Consider the following 22,477-nt stretch of genomic DNA (forward strand, 5'->3'; position numbering starts at 1 on the left):
CCACAGCATCAACTGCACAGATACCTTTGGAAAAATTCTGAGGTCCAGCATACTAACCTAGATATTCTTTGGGGTCATGGCAGATACCATCTGAAAGCAGGATCTCTGCTCTGGGCCGTGACCCATGTTAAATAAGAGCTCCCTTTTTCAAAGGGACAAGGGACAAAGTGAGTCTCAGGAAGCACATCTATGAATAGGTTGATCATAATGCTTATGAATCATTGTATTATCTTCCCCTAAAACCCAACTCTCTTCTAAAATTCTTCCATCATGTGTGAAGCATGGTTATCATCCTCACATCTCTTTCCTATTCCCTGCCCCATTTACCTGTCATATCAAATAAATTTCCAAATCTTTTTCTACTTCTTCAGTTCTCCCATCTATCCTCTTCTTCCACTCAAAAAGCCATCTTCCTACTTCAGGTTTGCATCATCTCTCACCTTAAGTATATATAGAAACAGCTTCCTAATACTCTCCCTACCAAAGTTCTTTTCACTGTCCATATAACATGGCTACCAAAGTGATTTTTCTAAAGTTTAGGTTTCACCATGTCACTCTCCTACTTAATAAGCTCCAGTGACTCTCTATTACCTCTAGAACCAAATATTGTTTCATCTTGATCTCTTTTTTTGAACATTTCTATTTTTGTATAAATTTTGTAATATATAATTATTTGATGCCAAATGAATATAACTTATAAATAAATTAATATTCATATATTGGGGGGTTTGCATGCTCAAATTGTTTTTTGCTGATAGTGGGAGGGCTGGGGAGATACATTTAAAAAAGTTTAGACCACTGATCTATGGAAAGACTATTAAGCTTGTTATATTTTGACAATATTTTCTGGCAAGTAATTGTATATATTCAAGCAAAAAAAAAAAAAACAAAAAAACCCTAAGTTCTAAAAATTACTGATTCAAGTTCAATACCAGACAAAAGCAAGACAAACACTGAAAAATTTCTGTCTTCATTATTTGTACATGATTCCTTGAACACTGCAGCAGGAAACCATGATTTGAGTTTCATTTAGAAAAATCTAACATAAGCCCAAAGAGATCATAAAAGACGGGAAAAGACAAATGTGCAAAAATGTTTATAACAGTTCTTTTTATGATGTGATAGCAAGGAAATGGAAACTGAGTGGATGCTCATCAATTAGGGAATGGCTGAGTAAGTTACAGTATATGACTGCAATGGAATATTATTGTTCTGTAAGAAATGATTAGCAGGCTGATTTCAGAAAAACCTGGAAAGACTTATACAAACTGATGCTAAATGAAGTGAGTAGAACCAGGAGAACATTGTACATAGTAATAGAAAAATTATGTGAGAATAATGAGAGCTTTTCTCAGCAATATGGTGATCTAAGATAATTCTAATACACTTGGGATAGAAAATGCCAGCCACATCCAAACAGAGAATTATAGAGAGTGAATGTGGATCAAAGCATATTATTTTCTACTTTTTTTATTTGGTTGTTTTCTTGCTTTGTCTTTCTCATGTTTTTTTTTTTTTTTTCCCATTTGGTCTGATTTTTCTTTCACCACATGTCTAATATGGAGATGTGTTCAAAATGATTGTATATGTATAACATATATCAGATTGCTTGCTGTCTTATGGGGAGGAAGTGGGGTAAGTATGAAGAGAGGGAGAAAAAAATTGGAACTCAAAATCTTATGCTGAACAAATGCTGAAAATTACCTTTACGCATAATTACAAGAATAAAATGTGACTGAAATTAAAAAAAAACAAAAACAAATTCTAAAATATATTCCACCTCTTATTTTCAAAGAAGTGATTATACTATGTTATAATAGTATAACTTGTTAAAAGCTAAAATAGTTTATGCATTTTCAAAAAAGCAGGTTCTTTTTGTCTGTGTTTTATCAAGCAATACTGCCATAACAAAATAATCCTGCAAAAGGAAAAAAAAAAAAAACAACTCAGTTGGCGCATGGATGGTCATGGGTCATTTCAAATAATGACCTTAGTTCCCATAATCCCTGAAAAGGTGCAGCCAGAGAAGAGATTCCACAAAATTCCCAAAGAAAGAATGCACATTTGCTTGCACACAAATACACACACACACACAAAAACATATATACATACCCAGACCTCCTGATCCAGGGGTGAGACCAGTAACAGCAGTTTTTTGTTTGCCTGCTCCATATGGATGAAATACATAAAGTGAAAAGTCTGACATGCAGGCAGTGAAACTCAGTCCAGATGAACTGCTGCTGGCACTGGTCAAGTCAGACTGACTACTACTATGGCGGCTTCGGCCAAGAGGGCTACCTAATCCAGAGGAACCTACAGTCAAGAAAAGAAAATGAGAACATTACAGAGTATGAGAAAAATTATTTTAAAATTTATTGCTACAATTAAATCATTACACAAAAATAAGTAATATCTAGAAACCACCTGGCTTGGAATAAATAGCTAAAAAGTTAAAGATCACAAAATATACAACAAGCATCATATGATTTAACATTTGCTATATTTTAAAATGCCTTTATTCTTTAATTTAGTTGTTCTGCCCTTCTGCTAATCTCCCAAACATATATCTACCTGCATGTGCAATTACATGCATAGTTATGTGTCTCCTCTTTATTTTATCTAACAGGAAGTAGAGACTACAAGAAGTCTAAAAAAAGGTGATGGGAGCAGGACTACTGGGAGAAAGACAAATTGCAAAGAACCAGAGCTGTGCTGGAACACTTCCTATTCTCAAGGCAGTGGATGGGCATGAGGCAGAAAGCAGGCAAAGAGCCCAGTGGGGAATGGTACCCTTCCTTTCCACAGTCTTGGATTCAAGATTTCAAGTAGGCTTTGAAAAAGGAGTCAACATTTCTGATTCTTTCATTTTGCTAGGCAGCCTAATAGTACCAGAATTAGTTTAAACAATTAAATAGGTAAATTCTAATTTTATGAGAGTGCCATAAAAATGTTATTCTCATTTGTCTCACTGGTTTGACTCAATTACTCCATTGTTTAACAAATTGATTTTGCTTGAATTTTCTTTTCTCATTTCATTAAATAAATGTAAGGTCTCTTTCCCCATCTTTTTATATTTAGAAATGATTTTCTTGAAACTTTTATCTCATATGTTATGATTTTGTGGTCATCTTCAATGCTAAGATATCTATGTATCTATCTATCTATCTATCTATCTATCATCAATCTATCTATCTATATATTGTGTATAGTGTGTTTCCCATCCTTATTAATATATTCACAGATTATACTTTCAACACACATGATTTCACAAACTCAATAAATTTAAAACTAATCTCATCTTCTCTCCCAAATACATTTTTTCCCCTCTCTTGACATCTATATTTATGTCAAAAACACTACCATCCTTCCAGTTAAACAGTTTAGGAACCTAAGTCATGTCTAATTCTTTCATCCCCTTGTCCCTGAAATTCAGCCAGCCACTATGACCTGTTCTGTAAACTATCTTCCTTTTTCACATAGCCTAGTTCATGCCATTATCACTTACTGGGTTTTATTGCAACTTCCTAAATTGTTTCTCATAAAAATAAATTGTTTCTCTTTCCCTTGCCAATCCTATATGCTACTATCAGTTTAATCTTGCTTAACTAGGTTTGACTGTGTTCTTTGGCTCAAAAACTTCATTGGTTCTCCACAAATTAAAGAAATTTCAAAATGTTTTGCTTGGAAATTTAGTCTCCTTTTAAGGAATCCATGGGGGAACAGGTAAAGGGTAATTTTATGAGACATGCATAGGATGAGCCTATTCTACAATTTCTTACATTAAGTTCGTATATGTAAGCAAAGGAGAAACCATGAATAATGTTCCACACAATATAGGTAATATCCTAATGATACAACTACACCTTGGCAGTTAGGTTTGAAACAAGGATAAATCAGGTAAAGTATATCAGAGAAACCCAGAAAGAAGCCCTTCAAGTCTTTCTAGACTTCAGAAGACATCAGGCTCTTGCAAATGCATCTGGTTCTTGGTTGTACCCATAACCTGGGGACCAAGAGAAACCAGGAAACCTGCCTTCCTGCAACTGTGAACTCTTCTTCACTATAATATGTGTGTCTTTGTTTGAACATATAATTTGAACAGACTAGAAAGCAAACGCTGGTTTCATTATTTGGCATGCCCCAAAAAGCTCAGTGTTCCCCAAGTCAGGGTCTGTGCTCCTTCTTCATAAAATAATACCTCCACTTCAGTCTACTTTTATGTTCTTTGCCACTTTTTCAGGTTGAATGGTCATATGAATCTGTGTTGTAGTTACTATTTTACATTCTTATTTTTTTTTTTAGATTATAAACTACATGAGAGCAAAGATCATTATTCTATTTTATATTCCCTGTAGTTCTTGGTTGTGTGCTTTGTAAAATGTAGTACTCAGTATCTCATTAACTAAATTTAGAAGAAAAAAAAAATCTTACTTTTTTTTTTCTGTTTTTTTAAGGACATATGTAATTTACACACAAATAATTCTTTGGGTGTGCATATCAAATGTCTCTCTATATTGAAGAGCTCAATCACCTGCTCCCTAAAATGTCTCCTCTTTAGGCTATCTCCTTCACTCTGTAAGCCATTTATTATATTAAGTCCTTTTATCTCCCTTCACTACCCTTGCTGCTGCTTCCCTTCACATGTTCTATCCCTTCTCCAATGTTGTGGCCAGAAGTGAACTTCATTATTTCACATCCCACTTTACCCCAAAGCCTCAGTCATTTAATATTTGCCTCCTAAAAGAATCCAGAGGATGTGAGCTGTCTGCTTGTTTAGGCAATTTTTGCTTCTCTCTTTCTGGAATTTCTATCAGGATGATTTATACTCCCCTTTTATTCAAAAGCATTTACAAAGCAAATGCACTTAAGTTAGAATAATGAAAAAAAGACCAAAATGAGTTAAAAGAAGCAGAATACTACATGCTAAAATCTTAAGTCACCTTGAAACAACTTTTCCTTTTGGTTGCTTAGAGGGAAACAGAGATTTAAAGCAAACTTCTGGAAAGGAGGAGTAAAATCTGAACAAAAATTCTTCTCAACAGAGATCTTTTTTCTAGTTCTAAAGTTGTGGAAGAACCCAACTGTTTAAAATCCTTCTCTCCTTTAGTTTGCCATTTTTTAGCCAATTCTTTCTTCTTTCTTTCCCCTTTCTCCTTAACCACCTTTAGTTTGTCATTTTTTAGCCAATTCTTTCTTCTTTCTTTCCCCTTTCTCCTTAAAAATGTCATTTCATAATAAAATGTTCATCCAAACCACAGTCTCTATTCTCAAGGAATATATATTGTAATAAGAGAGGCAAGTAAATTACCAAACACATGAGAAAGATGAGGATTAATTAAGGTAAATCTCAGAGGAGAAAACTAGCAGCTGGGGGGACCAGATCAGGAATATACACCTTCCTTGTACCCTCACTTAGCAGTCTAAATATATAATGCTATGAGGCCTCTATTACAAATACGAAAACAATATTTATCTTTTGAGAAGAAGGCAATTTCTACATTTGGGCCAATAGTGAACACAAGCAATGCTTTCCTGCATCATTTCTGTTTCAGCAAGAAACTACCTGGGGGCAAAGACTTTATAATCAAATTAGATCAGCATTCTGTCCAACCACCAGCCTTTATTTAACATCCCTTGACTTCTTCCATAAGTTGGGGAAAAAGTCTCTGATGGCATTACCCCTTTACCTGGCATCCCTGTTTTGTTGGTGAAGGTTTTTGATCCACTTGGAGTAGGATGACCACTAGGGGACATAGCATCTGTAGAACATGTGGCACCTAAAGTCTCCAGTTCTCCTCGATTTGAGGAGAATACCAAGTCCAAGGAAGGTAGTTTTAGCATACATTCTACTCTTGATACTGGTAAACAGCTGAATTTGATCTGAGAAGGCTAAAAAAGTAAACACAAAAGAAGGATTAACAAATAATTTTATTTTTAAAAAAATCAATTCCCCATTGGCTCCAAAAGAGAATGAATGATATTTGTTCAAGTGATAACCTGATATGATGTACTCAATTGTCTCTGAAAATGTTTGTAAAAAAAAATTTTTTTTTGGCTTACTGTATGCACAGATAGTGATCTGAGAATCAAACCCAAACTTGGGGAAAAAAAATCATTTTCATATATCTAATTTTGGGGAGAATTTATTCTGTATCAATGACTATTATTCCACAACTCCATGGCTCTTCTCAAAAACATATTTTCCTAGAAGATAACAGATATCTTGGAAGGAGAAAAGACAGAGACTAGCAGAGAATGAAATGTGAAGCTTGGATACAAGGAACAAACATATTCTATATCAAGAGCACCTTGATACTCTTAGATTAAGCATCCATCATATAATCAAAAAGTGATTTTTAAAAAAAGGCAGTGAATTATATATATAGTAAGGGGAAAAAAAAACAAGAAAACCACATAGCGAGGGCTAAAGGAAAGGATAAGTAATAAAGGACAGAGCAGAGGAAACTCTTGGGAATACTATTCATCCCTCAACCCCAAGACAGTCAAGATTCTTGAGGACTTTTAGCTCATCTTTCATCCAATTCTAAACAATGCCTTTATCTACATTTTAAAGACAAGTATTTATGTTTTTAATCAGGCTAGCATGCCTTGGTATTTCAGTGAGATAGCAACACTCCACCCGCCCCCTCACACACACACACACTCACACACACACATACAAGTTCTTCTCTTGTACGTGTAACACGACCATATATGTGAGGGGGAGGAGATTGGGGGGGGGGGGAGAAGAAAAGGCTGGTTGTGGTGTGTTGAAGCTGGGCTCCTGAATATTAGTTCTATACAGAGTAAAATTGGGGGGAGGGGACTGGAGTCCAAGAACCAAGATGTTTAATTTGAGCAAGGCACATCACCAAGTGGTCCTCAAGGGGAAGAACTCTGATTACAGATTGTTGTAAGCTACATTTTATGATCTATGTCTGTGAAGTAAACTCATGGGCTCATTATGGTTCCTTTAAGTAGTTAATGAGACATCATGTATTTTTAGAATAGTAACTCTGTCAAGTATATAAGGAATGGCAGTCTGCACAGAAAGCTATTTTAACAGTAAATAAAGGGAATGCAATTTTTTCCACCCACAATGCCAGCTAAGGATCTTCTATTATGCCTTGTCTTAAGTTCTGATTATAAAAAGGTATGATTCATGAGATTATTGGATTTAAATATTCATCTTCTATACAATGGTCAAAGTGAACAAAGTGAGACTATCACAACCAATACATTCCAAATAGTGGGAGTGGTTGTGGAGCAGGGATGGGATGGGGAGTATTCAAGAACCAAGAGATTGAGATTGTAGATGTATCCTCTCCTCTTAGCCAAAAAGGGAAAAAGGGAAAAAGAAAAAAAGGGAAGAAATCTGATGGAGGGGAGGAAGAGAGGATATGTGGGCATTTCCAGATGCTAAATGGATGTTGTTCCCCTCCCCCTGAGCCTTGCTTGCTGTGGGGTAAGCTGGAACTTGAGCTGGGCATGGTGGATGAGATAGATTGGTTCTGGTTTGCTATGCTTGACCTTGGACCTGTTATTCACCTGTAAGTAAAGGAGGTTCCTGCAGGTGGGATAAAAATCCTATGATTTTCTTATGTCCGAATTACATGTAGAGCCCTGTCATGAAAGTTTAAAGATTTGAAGGCTCTCCCTTCCCTCTAAACCTGTCTTCATCTTCCCCTTTACAAACTATGTGAACTTAGATGATCATATTAATTGCTATGGGTTTTCTTACAGTTAAAACTAAAAGTATGGCCAAGATTATCCCTGTGGTTCCCTTCCAGCTCTGTCTATGATACTATGAGTCTGAGAGTGAATGCTAAACAGCATTATTTATGTAGTACATCTTAATATACTTTGAATCAAATGTGAGCTAAGAATTACTATGTGAAGTGCTAGAGGAAATGTGACATTTTTTTAAAAAGGGAAACATCATTAAGTCAAGTTAGGAAATTATAGCCTTCTAGTAAGATTAGTAACTAAGACTTTTTCAGATTTAGGTAAAGTTAAGAAAAATTTTTAAAGTTAAAAAAAACTTTACTAGACCAATGATAAAATCACCTGAACTCGGACATAGACCACGACATCCACAGGGAAGGAGGAGTAGGCAGAAGTTGAAGATGAGACTAATGATGTTGTTGACTCTTCCATTGGGTCTGGTATTTCAAAATGCCCCATGTCTTCATCTTGTGAGCTAACAGCTGTTAAAAAATAAACAATTATTTAACACTGTAATAGCAATCATGTCTTTATAAAGTTACATCAGATTTGGGTCTAAGGTCCCTCCAAGAAATGTCTATCTAATAGCAATAAGAACTACAATCCCACAAGTGTTAACTCAGTGGAATTGAGATAATGATTCTCTAGTTTACATGTACTTAGTATAGTTCTACAAGTTGACACCTATGATGATATATTTGTAATGGAGTATATAAGAGCTAAGAGATCTGGGAAGGAAGACAGACAAGGAGATAGGGAAGACAGAGAGCTGGAGGCTGGAGGCTGGAGGACAGACTCAACCCTCATGGTGGCTGTCCTGTTTCCTTCACTTTTCTACTGAGACCAAGATCATCTGAAGGTCTCCCAGAAAGCTAGCCCAGCTCCAGGCGAAGGAGACAGACTGTGAAGGAAAAAATAAAGACTTTGGACTTTATTCCTGACCATTCTTGTGGTGATTATTCTGCTGAAACCAAGGCCCATTCAGAGAACCTCCAGAGAGCTAGCCCAGACATTCCCCTCTCCCCAGTCGAATCCAAGGCTGTGGCATCAGAGAGGGAATGGCAAAGAAGGGGAATGCCAGCCACGGTGATGTGGAATAGGGAACTTTGTGTACCCTTGGTTTCAACATTAGGGTAGGCCTGACCCCTGACCAAAAATAGAATGCATTTCACAAAAGTTGGCAATCTTACAAATCAAATAAGCGACATTTTAAACTATGAGGGTGAGAGAAGTCTGCCTTATAGATATTCCCAGACTAGTTAGATGCTAGTAGTAGAAAACTAGAAGAACAGTGGAGATACCTGAAAAATTCATAGGAAATACAAATCAAGAAGGAGCCAATAAAACCAGATCCATGGCCTCCACTGAGTATTGTTTAGACTTGAGACAGTGTTGGCAATATATATATATATATATATATATATATATATATATATACACACACACACACACACACACACACACATATGCACTTTCATTCCCCTAGTTTTTCAGCCCAGTTGTTATCAGAACCACCCAGTAAATACTGTTCTATAAACATTGCCTGAGCTCAACTAGAGGGCAATAGAAGGTTGAGGGAATAAAGTTATCACCAGACTGAAGGCTTGGAGACTGTAGGCTGATAATGATAACAGTAACAAACAGCATTTATATAGAATGTCAATGCAAAGTGCTTTACCATCCATTATCTCATTTAAGCCTCACAACTCCGCTAGGTGAAATTTATAAGAGAAAGAAAGAGAAGTGATTTTTTCACTGCAGAAAAGCCAAGAAGTGGGAAGTCTGGAAAACAGATAACAAAGTAACCATGGTAGGAAATTCCAATTATCCAGGCACCTGCTGGAGTTCTTCCTATATTTCCTTAGTAACAAAGATAAGTTCTGTTTGGATCTGATTCTCACTAAAAGGGAGGATCCCTGATGACTCCAATCTAGGGGGAAAAAAAATTCAGCATAGTCTGACATGCAACCTAGAGTTTGGAAAAACAGATTTAATTCTAAGAGTTCAGAAGAAAGGATACTATAAATTAAATGCTTCAGGAAAAGTCAGCCCAAGATGCTTAAGAATGAAACTTTAGACACAAAAAGAAATAATTTCAATAAAGAAGAAAAAGAAAACTCATGTGGATGCAAAAAGACTCCCAACAGTGTTGGAATGCTAAAATGAAGAATGAACTGAGGACAACAAAAATGATCTGGGATAAAAAAAGGAGACTTAAAGACATTGCTTGGATTGGAAGGGATGATAACACCTGAAAACTGAGAGAAAGCAGCATTTACTAGATTTTTCTGCCAAACAGAACAAGCTTTCCCCTGGAAATAAAAGGACAAGTACGATTCTCAGGAGACTGATTTTCTAAATAAAGAGATGGTAAGAGAATGGCTTGTTACACTTGATGAATTTCAGCCCAGAAGCCCTTTAGTTTTAAGTCCTCCAAGAACTAATAGATGTGACTGCTAAATCACTCTAAAGAATATTAGAAAGATCACAGAGAATGGAGAAGGGCCAAAGTCCCAATTTTGAAAAAAGAGTTTGAAAACTCTAGGTCAATGAGTTTGCCTTAAATTCCTGAGAAAATTATAGAAATGCTAATTAAAAAGATAGTTGCAAAAATTCAAGAAGAGAAGCAGAGATTTCTAGAAGCCAGTATGGCAGACTGATCAAGCACAGATTATGTCAAAAAAAAAAAAATTACTTAAAAGAGCAGATGAGAATGCCTAGATATTTTTTTCCTAAAAGTATTTTATTTTTTCTAGTTATGTAAAAATGGTTTTCAACATTCATTTTTCCTAAGATTTTGAGTTCTAATTTTTTTCTCCCTCCCCAATATAGAAGGCAATTTAATATAGGTTATATATGTATAATAATCTTAAACATATTTCCATATTTGGCATATTGTGGAAGAAAAATCAGATGAAAAGGGAAAAAACCATGAGAAGGAAAAAACAAACAAAAGCAACAGTGAAAATAGTTCGCTTTGATCCACTTTTAATCTCCATATTCTATCTCTGGATGCAGATGGCATTCTACCTTTGATCCCCGGAATGCCTAGATTTTAGCAAAGCTTTGGATCAAATATACTTTTGTGAAGATGGACAGGATAAAAATTACACAGTCATACAATCTAATAGATTCAGAAATGTTTGAAAGATGAAATCTAATTTCAACAAGATCTGAAGTACCCTTCAAGTGAATAAATGCCTGAGATCTTTGTACTGAGCCAGGTGATTCCTAAAAATTTGATCAGCCATCAGCACAGATGGCATGCTTACTAAACTTGCAGTTGCCACACATCTGGAAGGGACAGCTAATATAATGGATGAGAGTTGGGTTCCAAAAGGATTTCAACAGGCTAGATCATTGGGCTGAATCTAATAAAATGAAATTAAATAGGGAAAATGCATTTGGCTACAAACCCCTTCCAATATTGCAAATATAAAATGGATAAGACATGGGGTCAGATTGTAGTAGCTCTGAAAAAGACCTCAGGGGTTTTAGTGGAATACCTATCTACCATAAAGTAGCAAGTTGAGGTGGGCATCAAAAAGAGCTTGTTTGATCTAGGGCTGTATCAAGAAGGGCACAGTTTTCAAGAGCAGAAAGGTGAGTCTCACTGTATTCTTCCTTTGTCAGATCTCCTTGAGGACATTTTCCCCAGAGGTAGTTCAATGCAACAGTAAATAGATTGCTAGACCCAGAATCAGGAAGACCTGAGTTCAAATCAGGCCTCAGATATTTCCTAGCTAATATGATCCTAGGCAAGTCACCTAATCTCTATCTGCCTTGATTTCCTCATCTGTAAAATGGAAATAACAGTGCCTTCTTCCCAAGGTGACTGTGAAGATCAAATGAGATAATCTGTAAAGCATTTAGTGCAGAGTATGGCACACAATAGGGACTTAATAAATGCTTGTTCCCTTTCTTCGTTCCTTAATACTTTCAAATATAATCTACATTTATTTTTTCAATATGTGCAAAAGTCCAAAGAACATTAAATATAAAAGAATAACAACTTGACTCAGGTTTTTTGGTACCTAAATCTCATCAAAAAAGAGAATAGCAGACTACACTGAACTGACGGAGATTTGACAAGAACTTGACAAAACATGCTCTGTATAGAACAAGGGACTTGTCTGTGATGGCTAGAAAAATTCTAGAATGTATAATGAAAAAAGGGGTTGGACTCTGAGATACCACTACACACCTCTTAGATTGGCTAAGATGACAGGAAAAGATAATGACAAATGTTGAAGGGGATGTGGAAAAACTAGGATACTGATACATTATTGGTGGAATTGTGAACGGATCCAGTGATTCTGGGGAGCAATTTGGAACTATGCTCAAAAAGTTATCAAACTGTGCACACTCTTTGACCCAGCAGTGTTATCACTGGCCTTATATCCCAAAGAGATTTTAAAGGAGGGTAAGGGACCTGTATGTGCAAGAATGTTTGTGTCAGCCCTCTTTGTAATGGCCAGAAACTGGAAACTGAGTGGATGCCCATCAATTGGAGAATGGTTGGGTAAATTGTGGTATATGAATGTTATGGAATAAAATTATTCTGTAAGAAATGACCAGCAGGATGATTTCAGAGAGGCTTGGAGAGATTTACATGAATTGATACTGAATGAAATGAGCAGAATCAAGAAAGATCATTATACACGGCAACAACGATGATGATCAATATGATGATCAATTCTGATGGAAGTGGCTCTCTTCAACAATGAGATGATTCAAACCAGTTCTAATTGTTCAGTAATGAAAAGAATCAGCTGCATCCAGAGAGAGAACTATGGGGAACTGAGTGTGGATCACAACATAGCATTTCCATTCTTTCTGTTGTTGTTTGCTTGCATTTTTGTTTTCCTTCTCAGGTTTTTTTACTTTCTTTCTAGAGTCAATTTCTCTTGTGCAGCAAGATAACTGTATAAATAAATATACCTATATTGTATTTAACATATACTACCTACCATCTAGGGGAGGGGGGAAAGGAAGGGAAAAGTGGGAACAGAAGGTTTTGCAAGGGTCAATGTTGAAAAATTACTCATGTATATGTTTTGTAAATAAAAAACTATGATAATTTTTAAAAAAGCAAAAGAGAAAAAAAAAAGAAAGGGTTGGAGAAGATCTAAAAAGGGGGATTTGGTGATTACTCAGTGATTTTGGCAGCTTCAACAAGCACAGGTCATGTGATTCTTACCTTTTTTTTTTTCCTACTATTTACTAAGATGGATAGACTTTACCTAGATTTCAGCTAAACATTTGCTCAAGTATATTGTACTAATTTTGTGGAGAAGATGCAGAGATACAGATGAAGTGGCAATGGAATCTGATGGACTAAGACCTGGATGGCTAGTTGACTAGAGAGGGATCGTTCATCTTTTAACCTCAATGTGGCAGGAGGTCTCTAGTGGGGAATCTTAAGTGATCTATGCTTGGTCTGGTGCAGTTGAATATTGCTATCAATTTCAGATAACTCAGATCATCAAATTTATTGATGACCAAAGCTGGAAGAATTAACTAAGACATTGAATGACATGATCCAAAAAGATCTCAATAGGTTTTTGACTAGTAAAATGAAATTTAAGGCAGTATATTTTGTAGTGGTAATTCCTTTTAGGGTTGAGTTGGATTAGATGCTCACTAAGGTTACTTCCAATCTCCAATTATGTGATTTAAAAAAAAAATATTCTATATACCAAGCTCTGAGGGTAGCACAGTGCTTGGCACATAGTAGTTCCTGATGACTGTGATTTTTTCACTTGATTTTCACAACAAATCTTGTGAGGTATGTATTAAAGCTGTTACTGTACCTTACAGATGAGGAAATGAATGCTCACACACCCGAAGAGATGTTAAGAGTAGTATCTGCAGCCAGGTTTCCCTTGATTCCAAACCTAGAGTTTTGGTTACTTAGACCATGTTACTTCTCAAATGCAAAATGTGCTTCATGATTCCCCCTTATCCTTCCTCTTCCTTCTCCAATCCCAAAAATCTGTGCCTAGGTTCCAAATATTCCCAACTAGTCTCTGCAAACTTAAGCTCCCCAGAAATTACTTCCTCTTTAAAACTCAATTTCTATAAAATTATGGGTTGGGCTAGATAATATCTAATTATCATTTACGCTTATATGATGCTAAACATGATCAAAGCAGTTAAGAGGGAAAAGAGAGGTAAATGTGTAGAGACATATAAAAGAAAGGAAAAAATGACTTACCAGTATAGTTTCTTTCAATTGGTGTAATGGGGATAGTTTCCAGGGCTTTCTCCAGAAAATCTAATAGACAGGGACTAATCACCATTTCTTCTGGTAGTGACTGAAGAGCTACCCAGGCATATAATTTTGCTGTTTTTACTCCTCCACTTCCTTTTCCTTTTGCTGAAAACAGAAGTGTAAAACTTATTAAATGCTTTTTTAGAATTATTTCATTAAAATAAAAACAGATTTCATTGTTATAGTTGTACAAGTCATGATTATAAGATGCATATTAATACAATGAACTATCTAATATAATTAAGGACCACTTTTACTAAAGAACAATGCAACAAAGCAGAAATAAGATGATATTAGAATTCAAGGATTAACAACAATTTCTAATACAAAGGTTCTTCCTACTTGCTCTAGGTCACATACTTTGGTTTAATTCCCAATTTTAATTATTTTAAGTAAAATATGATAAATTACAGTAAATGTAAAAATGGCAAAGGAAGATTATAAGCAGAGTATGTCCTTAACATGTTTTTTAGGTATCTGGAACTAAATCTAGAAAAATTTGTCAAAGCAACCAGAGATTTTCCCCTAAAGGGAGAGGGAAACATTATCTTAAAGCCTCTTGATTTTTCCCTTTTCCTTAGCTCCCACATTCAATCACTTGCCAATACTTTCTTGATAGCAATGTCACACACATTTGAAAGCATTTATTCTCCTGGAGGATACAAAATAAGGAAGGATTATAAGATTATTTGAGGAGGTAGCCCAATCTTTAGCTGAGGAACAAGGACACTTAGACTGGGCCCAAGCAGTAGTAATATTAATCTCAAGCAAGAGAATGCAGGTCAGTGTGGCTGGAATGCAGTATAGGGTATGAATGGGAGGGACATGACTTTCAGATTACATGATGAAGGGCTTCAAATGACAAGTGGGACATTGAGAGGAAGGAGCATGGTGGAGCATAAGCTATGCCAATAGATGTGAGACAGATGAGCCAGGGAAAAAGACTGAAGGAATAGCCAGAAAAGGAGAACACAAAAATCCCCAGAAGGGATAATTTTCCCTTTTTTGACTTTACATTCAATAGCAACTAACACAGTGTTTTGTATATAATGAAAATCTGTAATAAATATTTTATCAATGAAGTTTTGGTAAACAAGTAAATTAAATAAGTAAATAATTCTCTGAAAACTAGAAGAGATCAGACATGTTAACAACCTCATAAAATAGCAAGAAATATTAGAACAAAATAAAATGATTGGAAAAATTCTAGAAAATATAAGATATATGACTTTAAAAAATACTGATTGGGGAAAATGGCCAATGAGAGATAATTTAAGTATCTCTGAACTCCCTGAAAACAATTTAAAGGAAAAAAAGTCCAGACAAAATCATAAATGACAACAGCCAAAATCTAAGAGAACCAGACTTAAATGAGGAAACAATCCACAAACACCTCCTGAAAGACATTCCCAAAATTCCAGGAATGTCACAGCCTAAATCAGAGTTCCTATGTCGGAGAAGTTTTAAAAGCATCCAAACAGAAACAGTTCAAGAATCAAAAAGTCATAGTTAGGATGTCATAATCAGGCAGCTTTTTCTACACATCAGAGGTATATGCCATCCCCCAAAGCAAAAGAAATAGGCTTTCCCATTTTCCTAGCAATTTTTTGTCAAATAGTGAGTTCTTATTCCAGAAGCTGGAGTCTCTGGATTTATCAAACACTAGATTATTATAGTCACCGACTATCGTATCTTGTGAACTTTAAGCTATTCCACTGATCCACTACTTTTTCTTCGCCAGTACCAAATGGTTTTGATGACTGCTGCTTTATAATATAATTTTATGTCAGATACAGCTAGCTAGGTTACCTTCCTTTGCATTTTTCCCATTAATTTCCTTGAAATTCTTGACCTTTCGTTCTTCCAGATGAACTGTTATTATTATTTTTTCTAGCTCTATAAAGTAATTTCTTAGCAGTTTGATTTTTATGGCACTGAATAAGCAGATTAACTTATGTATAATTGTCATTTTTATTCCATTAGCTCAGCCTACTCATGAGTATTTGATATTCCAATTATTTACATCTAAGTTAATTTATATGAAAAATGTTTGTAATTTGTGTTCATACAGTTTCTTGCTTTCTCTTGGCAGATAAGACTCCTAAATATTTTATATTGTCTAGTTATTTTAAAACAGGATTTCTCTTTCTATCTTTTGCCATTGAGCTTTGTTGGTAACATACAGAAATGCTGATGATTTATGTGGGTTTATTTTATATTCTTCAACGCTGCTAAAATTGTTAATTGTTTCTAATCGTTTTTAGTTGATTCTCTAAATATACCATCATATCATCTGCAAAGAATGATAATTTTGTTTCCTCATTACCTACTCTAATTCTTTCAATTTCTTTTTCTTCTCTTTTTGCTAAAGCTAACATTTCTAGTACAAAAGTGAACAATAGTGATAATGGGCATATTATCATATCACCTCTAGTCTTTTGTTTTGTTTTGTTTTGTTTGTTTGGCTGAGGTAATTGGGGTTAAGTGACTTACTCAGGGTCACACACAGCCAGGAAGTGTTAAGTGTCTGAGGCCACATTTGAACTCAGGTCTTCCTGACTTCAGGGGTGGTGTTCTATCTACTGGGTCACTTAGCTGCCCCCATTTCACCTCTAGTCTTATCAGGAATTCTTCTAGATTATCCCTATTACATATGAGCTAGGCTTTCCTCCAATTTACTTTCTCTATAAAGCTGGAAAGAAGGGGAATGAAACTCTAACAGAATAACAGGATTTTCCAGCATTCCTGATGACAAGATTAAAGTTTATGGGCTTTCTGCAGTATAATACCAAAGTCCAGAGAAGCCTAGAATGGTCAAGTTATCAGATCAAATGAAAGCAGTTGAAACATTGTCACTCCAGAACCTCAACTTCTGACTAAGGGTATTAACAGGAGAGAGAAGTGGGATGTGAAGAATGTACCAGCATACAGAGGACAATGCAGCAATTGGCTCTCACCTATTCTCCTAACTGAAGGGTGTAGAAACACATACATATACTTACAGTATAAGTGGACCTCAAAAGAACCTCACTTATATCTGACCTAGGCAAAGTAGGGCCCAACACAGTTTGGTATTAAAATATATCCAACTCAACAGATAAATGAAGTGGGGAAAGCAGGGGAGGAGTTAAGGAGGATACTGGGGACAGGACAGTCATAAACAAAACGCACTTCCTGATTCTGAAGGAAAGAAAAGAAAAAGAAAAAAAATCAGAATCTAAAAAGGTGCTCATCCATTTGGAAATGGATGAAAGAATTATGGTATAGGAAAGGAATAGAATGTTATTATGTTGTAAGGGATGAAAGGGAGAATTCACAGGATTTTGTTTTTGGTAGCTGTTCTGATATGTATACAGAAATGTTTTGGTGTTTAAATTTAGAAAAAAAGAAAAAGAAAAAAATGAAAAATTAAACTCATCACAAAAGTGTGCATCCTTTCAACCATAAGGGTTTTCCATAATTGTATAGGATGCTATGCTATTTTCAACTAATCAAAACTACTGATCTCTATACTGGTCTCAGTTCCAGGATGAATTGTATCATTCAAAAAAAAGTACAGATCAGAAAGGATTTCAGAATATAGCTTATATATTTCATTGAGACTTAACACACAGTCTACTCCTGATACAATCTAACATAATTATTAACACCTGAAAATCTGACATTGATGAGATTAGGGTTAGGGTTCCTGGTGGTCAGGGAGTTAAATGAGAAGGTTAGTGGCAGATTTGGGGTTCAAGGAACCAAATGAAGAGGTCTGGCTCCCCTAAATCCATTTAGGATTTGGCATATGGCAAGGAGTTGTGGGAATCCCCCCCTGGCAGTGCACAGGTCCTTCATAAAGGAATTTACAAACCCCAAAAGCTAGATGGTAAAAAGAAGTTTATTATTAACACTGGGAAGTCAGCCTTTGCTGGGCATGAACAGAAAGATTGAATTCCTTAGTGGCAAGGTCCTGACAGAGAAGTAAAGTTTCTAATAGAGAAATCCCAAGAGAGGTATAAAATCTTATTAAGGAAATAGGTGAGGAAGATAAAGAGAGGGTAATGCTGAAAGAGAATATCATTTCAGCAGGCAGAAGCTTGCTACTATGCCAGGGAGAGAATTTCCTTGGCATGACATATTAGGTCCTCTGCAAAGACTGAGCCCCAAGTTGCCATTTTTATAAGGAAATTTGAGAGAGAAGTTTCAATCGAATGAGATTCCTCAATGCTGTCACTGCTCCCAGGCCTAGATGAGACTACTTACTGGGAATGGTTTTGAGCCAACAATAGGGGTAATAGAAATCTAGATCTCCAGCTAAATGAGATTACTTCAACTAGTCCCACCAAGATAAACCACTTTATCTTGGTTCCCTGGGGAGGGTATCATAGAGGCAGGGTTCAAGGAGAATTTCTCTTTGAAGGAGTTTTCAGAGAGTTTCGGGATCCCCCCTTTAGTTTCAGGCTCCCCTTGTCAACATGAGTCCTTGAATGACTATATTGGCTACCTCGAATTCCTATTCAACTCTACTCTTTAGCCCTATGTGATCTGATATGTATTCATCTACTGTGACTCTTCTCTCATATGTTCCAGATAACCTCTTCCTTCTTAAGTCTAATGGTATTTTCTGAGGTCTTGTCCTCCTGTCTGACTATTCTCTTCCTTTTCACAGTTTCTGCACCATTGCATTTTCCTTTTTCCTCTTCAATCATGAAGATTCTCTTACATGAAGAGATTTTTCCTGCTCCCTCCCCTCTTCTTTCCTTCCCTCAACTTCTTATTAAATGCTAACCAACAGTTCGGTGTATTCTTAGTTTGATTTTCTGGCCATTTTCTTCCTAGCTTCTTATTTTACTCTCTCTGTAACATGCTTTTTCATTCTTATGGCTGCAGCTTCAATAAAAATGAATCCTAATTCACTCCTTCAGGGTAGGCCAGGATAATTAACTGGGGGACAACTCTACTTCTGCTTCCTCAAATTTAGCAGATATATAAAATCATCATCTCTCTGCTCAAATATGGTTCTCTTTAAGTTACTTATTCATTTAAGAATTGAAAAGTATTCCTTTATAATTCATTTTATGAAACAAAATAATACACATTATCTCTGTGTTAAACTGGACCATATGTAGGCTCTGTAATGACAGAGATCATTAATTAAATTTTCTATTACCCCCAACATCTAGTGTAGGGATGTCCACCCACTAAGAATATAAAAAATGTTTGCTGACCAGCTGGTCACACAATGTCACAATTACACTGCCTCATTTTGTCTGTACAACCTTTCAAATTTTAGTTTCCATTATTTTCCAACATGCAGAATTTATCTCCTTATCAGTTTTGAAATCAAAATAAGATTTTCAGAGGGCAGAAATAGCTATTAAGGAAGAGGTATGCTAATCGAATTCTCAAATTTCTCACATGTAGTCAGATAGCATTTACTACAATCCTTCTTTAAAAGTTGAAGATTACTTAAAGCACAACTTCACCTGACTTCATTAATCAGATGTAGAGTGGATGAAATAAACGATACTAGGTCCTGATCGCTGGTTGCGCTAACAGTTTATCAATCTGAAAAATGGTCAAAAGAATACTGTGCTTATAATCTTGCATATGATTTTTAAGAATCAGCACTTGTAAGTGTGTGACTTTATTCATCATCTTTGGCATGAAAAGGCACTAGAGGAAGTAGGTGATAGAAAAAAATTAACATAGTATATTTTCCTTCAGTACCTGAGGGAATAGGTGGGGGTTGGGGAGGAAGTAAGGTGTTAGTCTTGCTCTGGAAAGTGCTAGGTAAAAGAGGAGGAGGAGGAGGAGGAGGAGGAGGAAGAGGCGTGGCATTATCTCTCATACCATACAGCTTAGACTCTTTGGAAAGGGTTCTTGGCAAGGATGATCCTCTAGAAGCATTTGGTGATTCGGTCTTTAGAGTCTTGGAGTTGTAATGTAGCTGCATTGAAACAAATAAGTTTTAAAAGTTAAAGGAGACAGAAACAAGAACCTAAAAATATAGAGTTTAGTTTGTGAAATAATTTGCTTCATAGTAAAATTTTTATTATATTTCATTAATTCATAACATTTTCATTAATCATTCAAAAATTCAATAATCAAAATGTTAATAGTATTGTAAGTACAAAGCTGGAAAAAATCTTTATAGCCAGTGTTTCTGACAAAGGTCTCATTTCTAAAATATATAAGGAAATGTGGCAAATATAAGTCATTCCCCAATTGATAAATGGTCAAAGGATACAGACAGACAATTTTCAGATGAAAAAATTTAAACTATCTAGTTATATATAATTTAAAAAAAAATAGTTATATGAAAAAATGCTCTAGGATCACTTTTGATTACAGAAATGCAAATTAAACCAACTCTGAGGTACCACCTCACATCTCTCAGATTGGCTAAAATGCTAAGATAATGATAAATGTTGGAGGGAATGTAGGAAAACTAGGACATAATGCATCGTTGGTGGAATTGTGAAATGGTCCAACCATTCTGGAGAGCAATTTGGAACTACACTCAAAGGGCTAAAAAACTATGCATACTCTTTGACCCAGAAGTACTATTACTGGACCTTTATCCCGAGGAAATCTTAGAGGGAAAAGGACATACGTTTGCAAAAACACCTGTAGCAACTTTTTGTGGTAGCAAAGAACTGGAAAATAAGTAGTTGTCCATTAATTGGGGAATGGCTAAACAAGTTGTGGTGTATGAAGATAATGGAATGTTATTGTCCTATAAAAAATGATGAACAAGATGATTTTAGTAAGGACTGGAAAGATTTGTGTGAACTGATGCTGAGTGAAACAAGCAGAACCAGGAATACATTGTACACAATAACAGCAGGATTGTGTGATGATCAACTATGAAAGACTCAGTTTTCTCAGTGGTTCAGTGATCCAAAGCAATCCCAACAGATTTGGGACAGAAAATGCCATCTGCATCCAGAAAAAGAACTAAGATGATTTAATGTAAATCAATAGGTGCTACGTTCACTTTTTTGTTATTTTTTTTTTAATCTCTCCCATGGTTTTGTTCCTTTTGCCCTGATTTTTCTCTCCCAATATGATTCTAAAACAATGTGTATTAATAATAAAAAAATGTATTACATGTTTAAGATATACAAGAAAAAGAGATGAAAATAGTATAATGTGTTCTATAAGTCAAAATATTCAGACATAATGATGTAAAAAGTCTTTGATGTGTAGAGAACTTGGGTCTTAATCTTGCCATTAATTAGATATATGACCTTGGGCAAATCAGCTACAATGTTTCAGTCTTCTCTCTTCAATTGTAAAATGATAAGCTTGTATGAGATGGCTGCTAAAGTCCTTTCTAACCCACAAAGTCTCTAGTCTCTAGGTAAGCCTTACTTAAAAGAAAGCGGTGAGCCTGATTCAAGAAGCTATTAAATTAGAAGGCTGAATTAGGGCAATAATCTTTAGGATCCATCTTCTGACACTTTTGTCTTGGTGTCTTCTTGGATAACATAAAAAAGGAAGTCTGAAGTAGTGGCCAAATCAGAACTTTGGGGCATTTCAGAGCCTCCAAAACATCCCTCCTGCTGCAGACCAGGATGTGGCTAGTTGGCTGCAAGGCACCATAACCACTGAGCAGGATTTACAGAAAGTGGGAATGGACATCAAAATAGATGGCAATGAACTATAACCTGAAACTTCTTTTCTCATACTTTGGGTCAACAATTTATTTTCTTCCCTCATTTTTTTTCTATGCAAATATTCTATAGGTAAATAGATCTTGGGTTAAGTTAGTAAGCACTATATTAGGCTAAGCAAGTATGAAATAATTACTTCATTTATTTGATATATTAGAGTATGATAACAACCTATTTTTTAAAAAGTTTCTTTTGGAACTCCAAATTCCACTAATTTCCAATAAGCAGAGAGGCAGTGCCTGCATAAGGAAGTAAAAAGGAGCTCTGGAAGAAAAGGTTCCAAGTCCCATCTGTGACACCTACACGCTACTCTGAACAGTCACAGTCAGGGCCCTGAGCATTCCCCAAGACTAAAGAGCAGGGAAATCCTGACCTATAGATGCAAAGGGAGTCTTCTCTCTGGGAGGTCTGTTCCCTAATTATCTGTTTCATAAAAACTTGATAAAAATCAGAGATGCCTTTGAAGCCACTTGCTCAACATCTTGGCTGGAAACTTGGAAGTCTAGTGTAACCAGTATTTGATCTGAAAAGAAATCTCTATTCCTGAAAAATCCTCATTTCTTCAAATTTCCCCAAATGACTATCATTTTTCTTTTAAAACTTCCCTATTCAAGTCAAAGATAAAACCAGAAAAAGATTTGTTTTCTCACTTTATTCATACAACTACTGGTATATCTTAGTTTGATATTAAGTTTGCAATAATAATATAAAACAGAAAAATAGGATTTGTGTATATCTCATCCTATTCTAAGACACTCTTTACACTGTGCTAGTCATTATCTCTGCATACTCAACACCAGGTAAAGCATCTGTC

At 35.6% G+C, this 22,477-nt stretch overlaps 1 protein-coding gene across 7 annotated transcripts in view; it reads right to left on the reverse strand.

Annotated features, from left to right (window-relative positions):
• The window catches only part of KIAA1109 (KIAA1109 ortholog), a 236,275-nt gene that overhangs the window by 24,521 nt on the left and 189,277 nt on the right, over positions 1–22,477 (reverse strand). For 6 of the 7 annotated variants that reach the window (XM_031943786.1, XM_012551896.3, XM_031943787.1 and 3 more), the window contains 5 exons: positions 19,838–19,934; positions 13,943–14,104; positions 8,068–8,207; positions 5,688–5,889; positions 2,113–2,313 (listed from right to left, as the gene is read on the reverse strand). In XM_031943786.1, the coding sequence (XP_031799646.1) occupies positions 2,113–2,313; positions 5,688–5,889; positions 8,068–8,207; positions 13,943–14,104; positions 19,838–19,934 (802 nt within the window). Of the gene's footprint in view, positions 1–2,112; positions 2,314–5,687; positions 5,890–8,067; positions 8,208–13,942; positions 14,105–19,714; positions 19,935–22,477 lie in introns of all 7 variants that reach the window. The other variant, XM_031943790.1, reaches the window with a different exon arrangement.

The sequence above is a fragment of the Sarcophilus harrisii genome, chromosome 6 (assembly GCF_902635505.1).
Source record: "Sarcophilus harrisii chromosome 6, mSarHar1.11, whole genome shotgun sequence".
NCBI classification, from domain to species: domain Eukaryota; kingdom Metazoa; phylum Chordata; class Mammalia; order Dasyuromorphia; family Dasyuridae; genus Sarcophilus; species Sarcophilus harrisii.